This window comes from Salmo salar, chromosome 16 (assembly GCF_965601325.2).
Source record: "Salmo salar chromosome 16, fSalSal1, whole genome shotgun sequence".
NCBI lineage: Eukaryota > Metazoa > Chordata > Actinopteri > Salmoniformes > Salmonidae > Salmo > Salmo salar.
Window position 1 is genome coordinate 4,950,390 of NC_138306.1, and position 13,719 is coordinate 4,964,108.

The following is a 13,719-nucleotide window of genomic DNA, read 5'->3' on the forward strand; positions in this document are numbered from 1 at the left end:
AGAATCCAGCGATCTGGCTTAGCAGCATCCGACGGGTCAATGGGTTTGGAGTTTTACCTCTGACTTCCTCTTCGCGCAAATCGACTCCTGTTCTCATCTTTCCTCTCTTCTTTGAGAAATTTACAGAGGTCATCACACGAAGGTCTCTGGTTCATAGCCGACTCCAAGTGCTTTGCTCTCTTCGTCCCGCATCTGGTTGGGTAACACCAGCGTTTTGGGCACACTCACAGTTGTCTTACTGATACTGGCATCAGTTGTGGTTGTGGACCTCCCACTTTGGCCTGATAAGACCCATGGCTTAAGGGAGAAGCCTCCAGCCTTTAAGATCTTTTCCACTCCTTTGGTGATTTTCTCCAGTATCTGCAAGTCATTGTGGGACGTCAAGATGTCATCCACATAACTATCTTCTACCACAACTCTGCGCTCCTCAACCATGGCTGCAAACTGGGGCAGGTTGGCTGTTTCTCTCATTGCCACCTGGGCGATACAACCAGCAGGTTTAGTGCCAATGTTGACCCTGACGACAGCAAAGACTTCGATCACCTCCTCAGGATTGTCTCTCCAGAGGAATCGATGGAGGTGTACTTCTTTGTCTTCTAGCCAGACAGAGTTGTACATTTTTTTCACATCGCCCAGGGCGGCGTACAACCCCGTTCTGAATCTCAGAAGCACGCCTAATTATCTGATTTAGGACATGAGGACCCTTGTACAGTAGGTCATTTAAAATTATTCCCATGAATTCTTGGCTACTGTTCCAGACAATTCTTACAGGGGTAGTGGTTGAGTGAGGATTAGGAGCAACTAAATGACTGATATACCACTTAGGTCCCTTCCAGCTATCGATTTCCTCCTGGGTGACTTTAACGGCAGCCCCTCTTGAGACCATATCGTGGATTTGCTCTCTGTACGCAGCCTTCCATTCCGGCTCCCTCTCCAGTCATTTCTCAGTGTTTAACCTCTTACATCTAGACGTTCCGCTAGCGGAACACCTGCTCCAATATCCAATGATAGGCGTGGCGCGAATTACAAATTCCTCAAAAATACAAAAACTTCAATTTTTCAAACATATGACTATTTCACAGCATTTTAAAGACAAGACTCTCCTTTATCTAACCACACTGTCCGATTTCAAAAAGGCTTTACAGCGAAAGCAAAACATTAGATTATGTCAGCAGAGTACCAAGCCAGAAATAATCAGACACCCATTTTTCAAGCTAGCATATAATGTCACAAAAACCCAGAAGACAGCTAAATGCAGCACTAACCTTTGATGATCTTCATCAGATGACACACCTAGGACATTATGTTATACAATACATGCATGTTTTGTTCAATCAAGTTCATATTTATATAAAAAAACAGCTTTTTACATTAGCATGTGACGTTCAGAACTAGCATACCCCCCGCAAACCTCCGGGGAATTTGCTAACAATTTACAAAATTACTCACGATAAACGTTCACAAAAAGCATAACAATTATTTTAAGAATTATAGATACAGAACTCCTCTATGCACTCGATATGTCCGATTTTAAAATAGCTTTTTGGTGAAAGCACATTTTGCAATATTCTAAGTACATAGCCCAGCATCACAGGCTAGCTATTTAGACACCCGGCAAGTTTAGCACTCACCAATATCAGATTTACTATTATAAAAGTTTGATTACCTTTTGTTGTCTTCGTCAGAATGCACTCCCAGGACTGCTACTTCAATAACAAATGTTGGTTTGGTCCAAAATAATCCATCGTTATATCCGAATAGCGGCGTTTTGTTCGTGCGTCCCAGACACTATCCGAAATGGTAAATCAGGGTCGCGCGCATGGCGCAATTCGTGACAAAAAAATTCTAAATATTCCATTACCGTACTTCGAAGCATGTCAACCGCTGTTTAAAATCTATTTTTATGCAATTTATCTCGTAAAAAAGCCATAATATTCCGACCGGGAATCTCCTTTTCGGCAAACAGAGGAAAAATCACAAAGACGGGGGCGGCCAGGGCACGCGCCTAAGCCCACAGTCCCTTGATCTGCCACTTGAGAAAGGCGATAATGTGTTTCAGCCTGGGGCTGGGATGACGACATTCTGTTTTTTCCCGGGCTCTGAGCGGCCATGGAAGACGTAGGAAGTGGCACGTTAGAGCAGAGATCCTTTGTAAAAGATAGAGATGGCAAAGAAGTTCAAGAAATGGTCAGACAGGCCACTTCCTGTAAAGGAATCTCTCAGGTTTTGACCTGCCATTTGAGTTCTGTTATACTCACAGACACCATTCAAACAGTTTTAGAAACTTTGGAGTGTTTTCTATCCAAAGCCAATAATTATATGCATATTCTAGTTACTGGGCAGGAGTAGTAACCAGATTAAATCGGGTACGTTTTTTATCCAGCCGTGAAAATACTGCCCCCTAGCCATAACAGGTTAAAAAGGTTGCTTCCAATGCACGTCGATTGTCAGGTAGCGTTGTGGGGTCTCCTTTCCACGGGTAAGCTGCGTCCCAGTGAGGGGATTCGCTGTGCTTGTCAGCTTGCACGTAGGTCAGACATTCCTTTATTTTCTCCAAGTCTCTTTCCTCTCCTAGGGTCATTTCCTTGCCTCCAGGGGGGCACCTACCGCATCTGCAGCCACCACACTGAGGATCACAGGCGGCGCCAATACTGTCCCACTTGAACCATTCAAAAACTTCTTTGTTGGTAGTTCCAGTGTTTCGGAGGATTGCGTCTTCTTCCACCGAAACTCCACTGGGTCCTCCCGTCTTCACGAGAATCTCTTTGTATGCCCTTGAAGCTGTTCTCATTGACCTAGCGAAATGCATTTCAGACCTGTGCACTGCTAGGTCTATCACTTCAAAGAGGTCAGCATGCGTTCCACCAACAGCCTTCCCAAGGGGACCATCCCAGAGGACGAGGTCTCCAACTACTCTGACTGGCTGTGGGACAAGGCGACCCTCTCTGTGGCTAATCAACAGGTCGATCTTTTTGGGCCGGACCAAGTCCTTGAGTTGAACATTTGGAAAGAACTTCTGCAGTTGCTGTGGCGTGACAGCTTGGTTCACCTTCGCAACATCTTCCAAGCCATAACAGAGGAGTTTGTGCTCTGCTATTGTACCTCTGGGAGTTTTTACTCTCAGCCTCAGGGTATACTTCATGGTAGTAATGGTTTTCTCCATCCCTCCAACACCTTGGACCATCAACTTAATGTTCTCACCATTTAGCTTGAGACGCTCTACTGCTTTATTAGAGATATAATTAGTATCTGAAGCGAGATCAATCAACGTACCGACTAGCTGGCCAGAGTTTGTCGTCACATCCAACAGCATCATTATGACAGGGCACTCTTTTGGCTCACAACCAATGCTAGCACACACTTTTGTCGTGATCTTATTTGAAAAGGCTTCTTTGAACTCTGCTCGCAGCTCTGGAGAAAGTTTGGCAAGGAGCTCCTCCTGTTTGTTGGTTAGTCCAAGCCCCCTTTTCCCCAATTTTGCATCGCTCTGCCCTCCGCTCTTTTCCTCTTTCTTCTTGATCTGTGACTTTGGACAGAGCAAGTAATTGTGGTCTGAAGAGCCCTCTTTTTGACAGTCATCCTTTGAGCATAGATACTTTTGTGTGCAGCCGCCATCGTCACCATGAAGGCGCAAGCACTTAAAGCATTGTCCTGCTCTCCTAAGCTGAGCCTTCTTGCCTGTCAGATTGAGCTTCTTGAAGACCTTGCAGGCGAACAGCCTACCTCCATGCTCGTTGTCTCCACATGTGATGCATGAGCTTGGTTGAGCGCCCTTTAGGGTGTTTCCTGATGTGGCTCTGGTGAATGCCCTCCTTTCCTTTTTCTTTTCGCTCGACCTCAGTATTGTCCGCCGGGCTAGGCTGTAGCTGGTCTAGCTCCTCGAGAATGTCCTCCTGCTTCTTCAAGTATTTTAGTAGACAGTCAAAGTGGTTGCGTGGTGAAAACCCGCTTCCAGGGTCATTTTTGTGTGTTAACCACTTTTCTTTCAGGGAGTCAGGAAGCTTACTTTCAATCGACTGCACAACCACTCGGTTCTTTACAGCATCTTCCTCCCCTAAGACTTGTAGGTCACGAAGAGCTCTCTCCACGGCTTGAATCAGTTCGATTGTCTTCCTCGGATGGTTTCCTTTGATGGGGCAAAGTCCTTGCACTTCTTGTGCAATCAGCAGCACTATTTTTGGCTTATTTCCATACTTGTTGTCCAGGAGCATGAACACGTCGTTGGCGGATCCACAGCTGGACAATACGAGGTCCCTCTTGACTTTTTCATCTAGGCTTCCCAAGAGATGGAATTTTCTCACATTTTCCAATCCATGAGGGTTTCCCAGACGTTGCAAGTCCTCCCATTCAGCTTTCCAGCGGTAGTAATCCCTCATATTACCAGCAAACATGGGCAAGCGTGCACGTTCTAGGCTGATCTGGGGCCTGTAGTTGTAAGTCCCAACTGGCTCCTCCTGCTCCACAATTTTCACTTTTCCCAGTTTCTCTTCGTCGTCGGATTGAGAACCGCCTTTCCATGCCCACTCATCCCACAGTTTTTCACGCCTTTTCTTCAACTTCCGGATCTGGTCCTTTGACTCTCTTGCCTTGGACCGAGGGATCAAATCTTTCCACTCATCCAATCCTCGTTCAAAGTTTTTGACCTCCCGTTCCAGGTTCCTATGAATCAATTCACATTCCCTCCTGGTCATATGGTGGTGATCGGTGTCCTCGGCCTGGTCCATGGCTGATCCAGCCTCTTCAGTGAGGGTGGTAATTTCTGCCTCAGCGAACCTTGTCCAGAAGCTGATCAGGATGATTTGTTCAGTTTCATCAAACTTACAGTCACATTCTGCTGTTTTTCCATCAATGTTTTCCTCCTTCTTTTTGGCTTCATCATCGTCCACTTCTCTCAGGGCCGTGGCATACTCAAACCCTGCATCTCTGACTCTGGAGTGATCCACTTTAAAGTTCCTCCACTCACTTCTCATTTCACTTTCCCCCAGTGCACTAGCTCTGGAGGTGAAGTAATTGGCTCTTCTAGTGAACGCAGTCTGGGCTGCTGACCGCTTCTGTTTTAGCCTCTCCAGCTCCTCCTCTGATGCTGCCATCTTGCCAACTTTTCTAGCGTTTAACTCAAGCTCAAGTGTTTTCTGCCAACTGGGTTTAAGTAGTCCTTTAACTGTAGACTCTATCCTTATTCTTGGCTTTCACTCATTAATGATTTGCCTAGTAAGTCAACAGATGAGCAGACAGCTTTATGGGTGGACTGTTTGCTTATCAGAAGTTAGTCTCGTGACGAATGTTCTAGCCCTTGCATTATCCATGTAAAGGAGAACCGTGGTTTATGACTGTTCGGATTTTTCATTATTTAGCCCTCCGAAAAGGCTCACCAGGAAGCACACAATGTCATGACTCGTGTTTTGTCCTTAATTTTATTTTAAATCAAATGACCACAGGTAATAAACCTGAAATACAACAAACAAATAATGACAATATATTATTAACATCTAATATATTATTCAAGTAATATAATAATAATGTAAATAATGAAAATCAAACAGCCTGCAACACCATCAAAGATGTGGCAAATCTGGCTTAAAACAGCACCGACTACATCACCCAGAATGCCCAGCGCCAGAGGAGCATGCGCACAGTGACTCTGCCGTCACAGGTTGCTATGGACGCTGTCACAGGACACAGAACCCATGCCACCACATGCCTCGTCCAAAGGATTTACACACTCACAAACGCAACATAATGCGGCACTCCACCATGGATCACCGAACCAAACCACCGCTATCACCACCGCTACCAGAAACCAGCAGAGTGCGCCGAACAACGTAACATATCTGAGCATCTAAGAAACTTAAAGAAATCACTCGTTCCCCATTTAATTGAACACATCAGACCCATTTGCTTCTCTTTTATCTATTTATCTATTTTTTTTTCTCTTTTCCTGAGTGAGCTAGAAGTCTCAACAGTGGGTGAAACAGTATGTAAACATTATTTAAGTGATCAGTGTTCTATGTACATAGGCCAGGAGTCTCTAAAGTGCAGGGTAGAGTACCGGGTGGTAGAACAGTGTCTAAGGTTCAGGGCAGGGTATTGGGCAGAGGCCGGCTAGTGGTGACTGTTTAACAGTCTGATGTGCCTTCTTCACCTCACTTTCTGTGTGAAGGGACCATTTCAGGTTGTCACTGATGTGCACGACAAGCAACTTGAAGCTTTTGACCCTCTCCACTGCGGCCCCGTCCATGTGAATGGGGGCGTGCTCTCTCTGCGGTCTTCTGTAGTCCACGATCAGCACCTTTGTTGTGTTGAGTGAGAAGTTATTTTCCTGGCACCACTCCGCCAGTGTTCTCACCTCCTCCATGTAGGCGGTCTCATCGTTGTTGGTAATCAGGCCTACCACCAATCAGGCCTCTGTCATCCGAAAACATGATGATTGAGTTGGAGACGTGCTTGGCCACAAACAGGGAGTACAGGAGGGGGCTGAGCATGCACACCTGTGGGGCCACTATGTTGAGGATCAGTATGGTGGAGGTGTTGTTGCCTACCTTCACCACTTGGGGTCGGCCCGTCAGGAAGTCCAGGACCCAGTTGCACAGGGCGGGGTTCAGACCCAGGGCCCTGATCTTATTGATGAGCTTGGAGGGCACTACTGTGTTGAAGGCTGAGCTGTAGTCCATGAACAGCATTCATAGGTATTTTCTCTTATCCAGGTGGGATAGGGAAGTGTGTCAATTGCGTTGTCCGTGGACAATGTCGATAAACAATGTCGATTGCGTTGTCCGTGGATCTGTTGGGGCAATATGCGAATTGTAGTGGGTCTAGGGTGTCGTAAGGTGGAGGTGATATGGTACTACACCAACCTCTAGTTAAGGTGAGTGCTATGGGGCGATAGTCATTTAGTTCAGTTACTTTCGCTTTTCTGGGTATATGAACAATGGTGGACATCTTGAAGCTAGTGGGGACAACAGACTGGGATATGGAGAGATTGAATATGTCCGTAAACAGTCAGGACCAGCTGGTCTGCACATGCTCTGAGGACGCGGCTTGGAATGCCGTCTGGGCTGGAAGTCTTGCTAGGGTAAACACACTTAAATGACTTACTCACGTTGGCCACGGATGTTGTTTTCCTCGAAGCAGGCGGAGAAGGTGTATAGCTCATCCAATTAATAAGGGCTGATTTCAAGTTTTCATAACAACTGGTAATCGGCCGATTACATTGCATTCCACGAGGAAACTGCGTGGCAGGCTGACCACCAGTTACGCGAGTGCAGCAATGAGCCAAGGTAAGTTGCTAGCTAGCATTAAACTTATCTTATAAAAAACAATAAATCTTCACATAATCACTACTTAACTAAACATGGTTGATGATATTACTAGGTTAACTAGCTTGTCCTGCGTTGCATATAATCGATGCGGTGCCTGTTAATTTATCATCGAATCACAGCCTACTTCGCCAAATGGGTGATGATTTAACAAAAGTGCATTCGTGAAAAAAGCACAATCGTTGCACGAATGTACATAACCATAAACATCAATGCCTTTCTTAAAATCAATACACAGAAGTATATAATTTTTAAACCTGCATATTTAGTTGAAAGAAATTCATGTTAGCAGGCAATATTAACTAGGGAAATTGTGTCACTTCTCTTGCGTTCAGTGCACGCAGAGTCAGTGTATATGCAACAGTTTGGGCCGGCTGGCTCGTTGCGAACTAATTTGCCAGAATTTTACATAATTATGACATAACATTGAAGGTTGTGCAATGTAAAAGCAATATTTAGACTTAGGGATGCCACCCGTTCGATAAAATACGGAACAGTTCCGTATTTCACTGAAAGAATAAACGTTTTGTTTTCGAAATGATAGTTTCTAGATTTTCCATATTAATGACCAAAGGCTCGTATTTCTGTGTTTATTTTATTATAATTAAGTCTATGATTTGATATTTGATAGAACAGTCTGACTGGGCGGTGGTAGGCAGCAGCAGGCTCTTAAGCATTCAAACAGCACTTTACTGCGTTTTCCAGCAGCTCTTAGCAATGCTTGAATCACAGTGCTGTTTATGACATCAAGCCTATCAACTCCTGAGATTAGGCTGGCAATACTAAAGTGCCTAATAGAACATCCAATAGTCAAAGGTATATGAAATACAAATGGTATAGAGAGGAATAGTCGACGCGTCATAATTCCTATAATAACTACAACCTAAAACTTCTTTACTGGGAATATTGAAGAACTGGGAATATTGAACCACCAGCTTTCATATGTTCTCATGTTCTGAGCAAGGAACTTAAACGTTAGCTTTTTTACATGGCACATATTGCACTTTTACTGTGTTTTTGCATCATTTAAACCAAATTGAGCATGTTTCATTATTTATTTGAGACTAAATAGATTTTATTTATGTATTATATTAAGTTAAAATAAGTGTTCATTGTTCATTCAGTATTGTTGTAATTGTCATTATTACAAAAATATATACATGAAAAAAATATATATAATAATTGAAAAATTATCGTTATCGGCTTTTTTTGGTCCTCCAATAATTGGCATCGAAAAATCATAATCGGTCGACCTCTAATATACACACCTCTCCCCTTCCACACATACACCCACCTGCACGCACGCACACACACACCCATAAACATCCGACCACAAGCTCAGTTATTAATCAGCTGTTCCATCAACGAGCCCAGTTTAAGAATAAGACTTGCTGTGTGAATGTGTATACCGCTGTAGCTGTTCATGACGAGTGCCAAACTGAGCAGAGATGGGAAGATTTGATTACCCAGTGTCTAGTCCTGGCTCAAACCTCTTTGTATGCATACAGTAAATCAATAGAGAATAGATGTGCTCTCTGTCAATATGCTACAGTATGAAAGCCAATACATCATGTGTTGACGTCATGAGAATAATCACCAGAGGCTTTTGATGTTGTGTGAATGCCCATTGATTTTTCTCTTCAGTTTTTTGTTTGTTCCCAAGGCAGGTCTTGTTGCTATGTACTTGGCTGGAAAATCACCAATCTCTTTTCCTTGCGGATATCCCTCAGCATACGCACTTTATAGTCTAATGTTTTTCAAAGCCAAACATCCACATGCAATAGGAAGACTTGAAACCACCCCATGTTAAGCTGAGAACATCTGGATAGTTTGATGATAAACAGTAATAGTCTGGTCTGTCTGTCACATGGATAGCTTCATGAGGGATATGAGGACATATGTGTGGTGTCCCAGCAAACCATAATTGGTTTTGTAAAAGATCCCAGAACATTCGTTAGGTCACGGCAAATGTACTCATAATACAAAAACTGTCCAGTCGTGCTGATGATTATAAAATGTTTGTATAAAACATTCACCTGACGTTGCAAGAACGTTCCTAGAACACATTTAATTTGTTCTTTAAAGGTTTACAAACATTGTTTAATCATCAGCATGACTGGACAGTTTTTGTGTTATGAGAACATTTGCTGCAACCTAACAAATGTTCTGAGAACTTTCACAGAACAAATGTTGGTTTGCTGGGAAAACATTACTGGTACATTGTGTTATTATTTCCAAACTGAAATGGTCCACTGTCACGGCTGTCAAAAGGAGAGGACCAAGGTGCAGCGTGTGTGTAGTTGCACATTTTATTTACTCTGTGAAACTATGCAATACATCAAATAACTGAATAGACAAAACAACAAACCGTGATGCAGAGGAGAAACAAACACTACTCAAAAATAATCACCCACAAAACCCAGGAAGAAAAACCCCTACTTAAGTTTGATCTCCAATTAGAGACAACGAGGACCAGCTGCCTCTAATTGGAGATTATCCCAAACAAACCTACATAGAAATACCAAAACTAGAACCTAAGAACATAGAAATAGAACACATAGAATAAACCCCCATGTCACGCCCTGACCTACTCTACCATAGAAAATAACAGCTTACCATGGTCAGGAAATGACATCCACCCACACAGACAGCGTGGTGAAGAAGGCGCAGCAGCGCCTCTTCAACCTCAGGAGGCTGAAGAAATTCGGCTTGTCACCAAAAACACTCACAAACTTTTACAGATGCACAATCACCACCTGGTACGGCAACTGCTCCGCCCACAACCGTAAGGCTCTCCATAAGGTAGTGAGGTATGCACAACGCATCACCGGGGGCAAACTACCTACCCTCCAGGACACCTACAGCACCCGATGTCACAGGAAGACCAAAAAGATAATCAAGGACAACAACCACCCGAGCCATTGCCTGTTCACCCCACTATCATCCAGAAGGCGAGGTCAGTACAGGTGCATCAAAGCGGGGACCCGAGAGACTGAAAAACAGCTTCTATCTCAAGGCCATCAGACTGTTAAACAGCCATCACTAACATTGAGTGGCTGCTGCCAACATACAGACTCTACTCTACTTTAATAATGGATAAATTGATGTAATAAATGTATCACTAGCCACTTTAAACAATGCCACTTTATATAATGTTTACATACCCTACATTACTCATCTCATATGTATATACTGTACTCTATACCATCGACTGCCTCTTGATGTAATAAATGTATCACTAGCCACTTTAAACAATGCCACTTTATATAATGTTTATATACCCTACATTACTCATCTCATATGTATATACTGTACTCTATACCATCCACTGCATCTTGCCTATGCCGTTCTATACCATCACTCATTCATATATTTTTATGTACATATTCATATTCATTCCTTTACACTTGTGTGTATAAGGTAGTTGTTGTGAAATTGTTAGGTTACCGTAATTTCCGGACTATTAAGCGCACCTGAATATAAGCCGCACCCACTGAATTAAAAGGAATATATTATTTTGAACATAAATAAGCCGCACATGTCTATAAGCCGCAGGTGCCTACCGGTACATTGAAACAAATGAACTTTACACAGGCTTTAACGAAACATGGCTTGTAACAAAAATAAATAGGCTTTAACGAAACACGGCTTGTAACAAAAATGAAATAGGCTTTAACGAAACACGGCTTGTAACAAAAAAAGAAAATTAGCAGTAAGCTTTAGTTGTCTTTTTGCACTGAGTCAATTCCTCACGCTGCTGTTTCCAACGTCTTATCATCGACTCATTAAGACCAAGCTCCCGTGTAGCAGCTCTATTTCCTTTTCCAACAGCCAGATCAATCGCCTTCAACTTGAAAGCTGCATCATATGCATTTCTCCGTGTCATTGCCATGATGAGGGTGACAAAATGACTACCGTAATCAGAATGATGGGAAGTTTGAGAGCGCTCGATTTAATCTAAACAGTAAACAAAAAAGTTGTTTGACCTTAACCCGTTCGGCAATTTCATTGGTCTAATGAAAGCTTCATGCCGCCAAAAAACTGAGCACGTCACAGAATGTGTTTTTTTGGAGGGAAAAATTTGAAAGCAGGAAAAATCCATATATTAGCCGCGTCATTGTTTAAGCCGCGAGGTTCAAAGCCTGGGAAAAAAGTTGCGGCTTATCGTCCGGAATTTAGGGTAGATTACTTGTTAGATATTACTGCATGGTCGGAACTAGAAGCACAAGCATTTCGCTACGCTCGCATTAACATCTGCTAACCATATGTATGTGGCAAATAAAATTTGATTTGATTTATTACATTACCTGGTTAGCTAATGAGAACATTTGGGGAATGTTCTGTGGTGGTTGTAACAGATGTTGTGCACAACATTATAGTGAATGTTAGAACATTACAAGGATATTTCATTTAAAAAAAAAGTGTTTAACAAAATCGTTCATCAAAAATGTTTCCATCCTAATGACAGATAAAACAAACCCTAACTAAAAAATGCTACTGTTAAAAACATTTGAAATTATTAAAAACCTGTACTCCAAAAGTGTATGAATCTCTCCCAAATACACTTCCTTTCCTCCGTATGAGTTGGTGAAGAAGTGATGGAGGGATGTAGTGATAGAGGGATGAAGGGGGTGTCAAACTCACCTCTGCGGAAATGCGTCGGTTGCCCCTGTTCCTTAGACATACCCCTGTGGGAGACTGCACCTCGTCTGAGCTCGTCCCTGACGCCTGGTCACTCTCTCCATCAGAACTCATCTTCATGTTCTCATGGACAATGTCTGAGAGAGGGGGAGAGAAGGGGAGGCGGGACAGAGACAGAGAGACAGATTTTTACATGAAGTCAACATTTAAAAAATGCAAGCCCTGGATAACTGTACAATCAGTGTTTGATAAGACCAGGGGGCCCATAAACATATGAGTGAGGTTATTCTTTCCATCAACTCAACTTGAAGTCATCCACAGCTGCTGCTGCTGGGAAGTACAGCAGCCACTCCCTGGTTAGTTTCCACTGTCCTGCCCTCTCCCCTGACTCAAGTGACACTGTGTGTGTTTGTGTGTCCACTCCTGTGTGTTTGTGTGTGTGTCTCACCGAGGCGGCTGCCGTTGCGGGGCATAGCCATGAGAGACCCTAGCCCTCCTCCTCCTATGACACTCTGAGGTCTCCGTAGCGGGGGCTTCTTAAAGGGGCCAGTGTACTGCTGCAGGAAGGAGTTAACACTGTGGGCTGAGGGGGGGAGACCATGACCGTTCCTCACCATGGGCTCTGTGGAGGGGGGGAGAGAGAGTACTACGTGACAACCAGTTCAGTTCAGTCCAGTACATACAATACAGACACCTTGGCTTGGAGCACCATCTAATCATACTGTAGGTAGGGTCAGGAGGCTACACCCTGTTTAAGTCAGGTCATACGGTCAGAAAAAACACAGGGCCTTTAGGTGTAATCGTGGAGGTAGGTATTCAGTGTTTTTCATAAGCACCGGCCGTCTGCTAAATAAGAGTCATTGTCAGCCGGCTCATTAATCAGTCCCGAAACCCCAGCAAAAATCTACTTTTTATTTATCTGACTTTCATTTATCTGAATGTCCAGCCCTTACAGATTGCCTTCAGAAAGTATTCACAGACCTTGACCTTTTCCACATTTTGTTGTGTTATGAAGTGGGATTCAAATGGATTTAATTGTCTTTTTTTTTTGCCAACGATCTACACAAAATACTCTGTAATGTCAAAGTGGAAGAAAAATTATTTAAAAAAATATAACTCATTTTATTAGATAAGTAATCAATCTCATGAGTCAATATATGTTAGAATTACCTTTGGCAGTGATTACAGCTGTGAGTCTTTCTGGGTCTAAGAGCTAAGAGCTTTGCACACCTGGATTGTGCAACATTTGTCCATTATTCTTTTCAAAATTCTTCAAGCTCTGTCAAATTGGTTGTTGATCATTGCTAGACAACCATTTTCAGGTCTTGCCATAGATTTTCAAGCAGATTTCAGTCAGAACTGGAACTCGGCCACTCAGGAACATTCACTGTCATCTTGGTAAGCAACTCCAGCGTAGATTTGGCATTGTGTGTTAGGTTTTTGTCCTGTTGAAAGTTGAACTAATCCCAGTGTCTGGTGGAAGAAAAGCAGACTGAACCAGGTTTTAATCCAGGATTTGACTGTGCTTAGCTCCATTGTTTATTTTTAGTCGTGAAAAACTTCCCAGTCCTTAACGATTACAAGTATACCCTACTCATAACATGATGCAGCCACCACTATGCTTGAAAATATGGAGAGTGGTACTAAATAATGTGTTATTGGATTTGCCCCAAACAAGATACTTTGAATTCAGGACAAAAAGGTAATTGCTTTGCCACATTTTATGCAGAATTACTTTAGTGCCTTGTTGCAAGCTGTTTTT

At 43.1% G+C, this 13,719-nt stretch overlaps 1 protein-coding gene across 2 annotated transcripts in view; it reads right to left on the reverse strand.

Moving 5' to 3' along the window:
- The window catches only part of LOC106573057 (cyclin-dependent kinase 17), a 63,976-nt gene that overhangs the window by 16,111 nt on the left and 34,146 nt on the right, over positions 1–13,719 (reverse strand). For both annotated transcript variants that reach the window (XM_014147707.3, XM_014147709.3), the window contains exons 3-4: positions 12,406–12,579; positions 11,961–12,094 (exon numbers count right to left, since the gene is read on the reverse strand). In XM_014147707.3, coding sequence (XP_014003182.3) covers positions 11,961–12,094; positions 12,406–12,579 — 308 coding nt within the window. The remainder of the gene's footprint in view (positions 1–11,960; positions 12,095–12,405; positions 12,580–13,719) is intronic.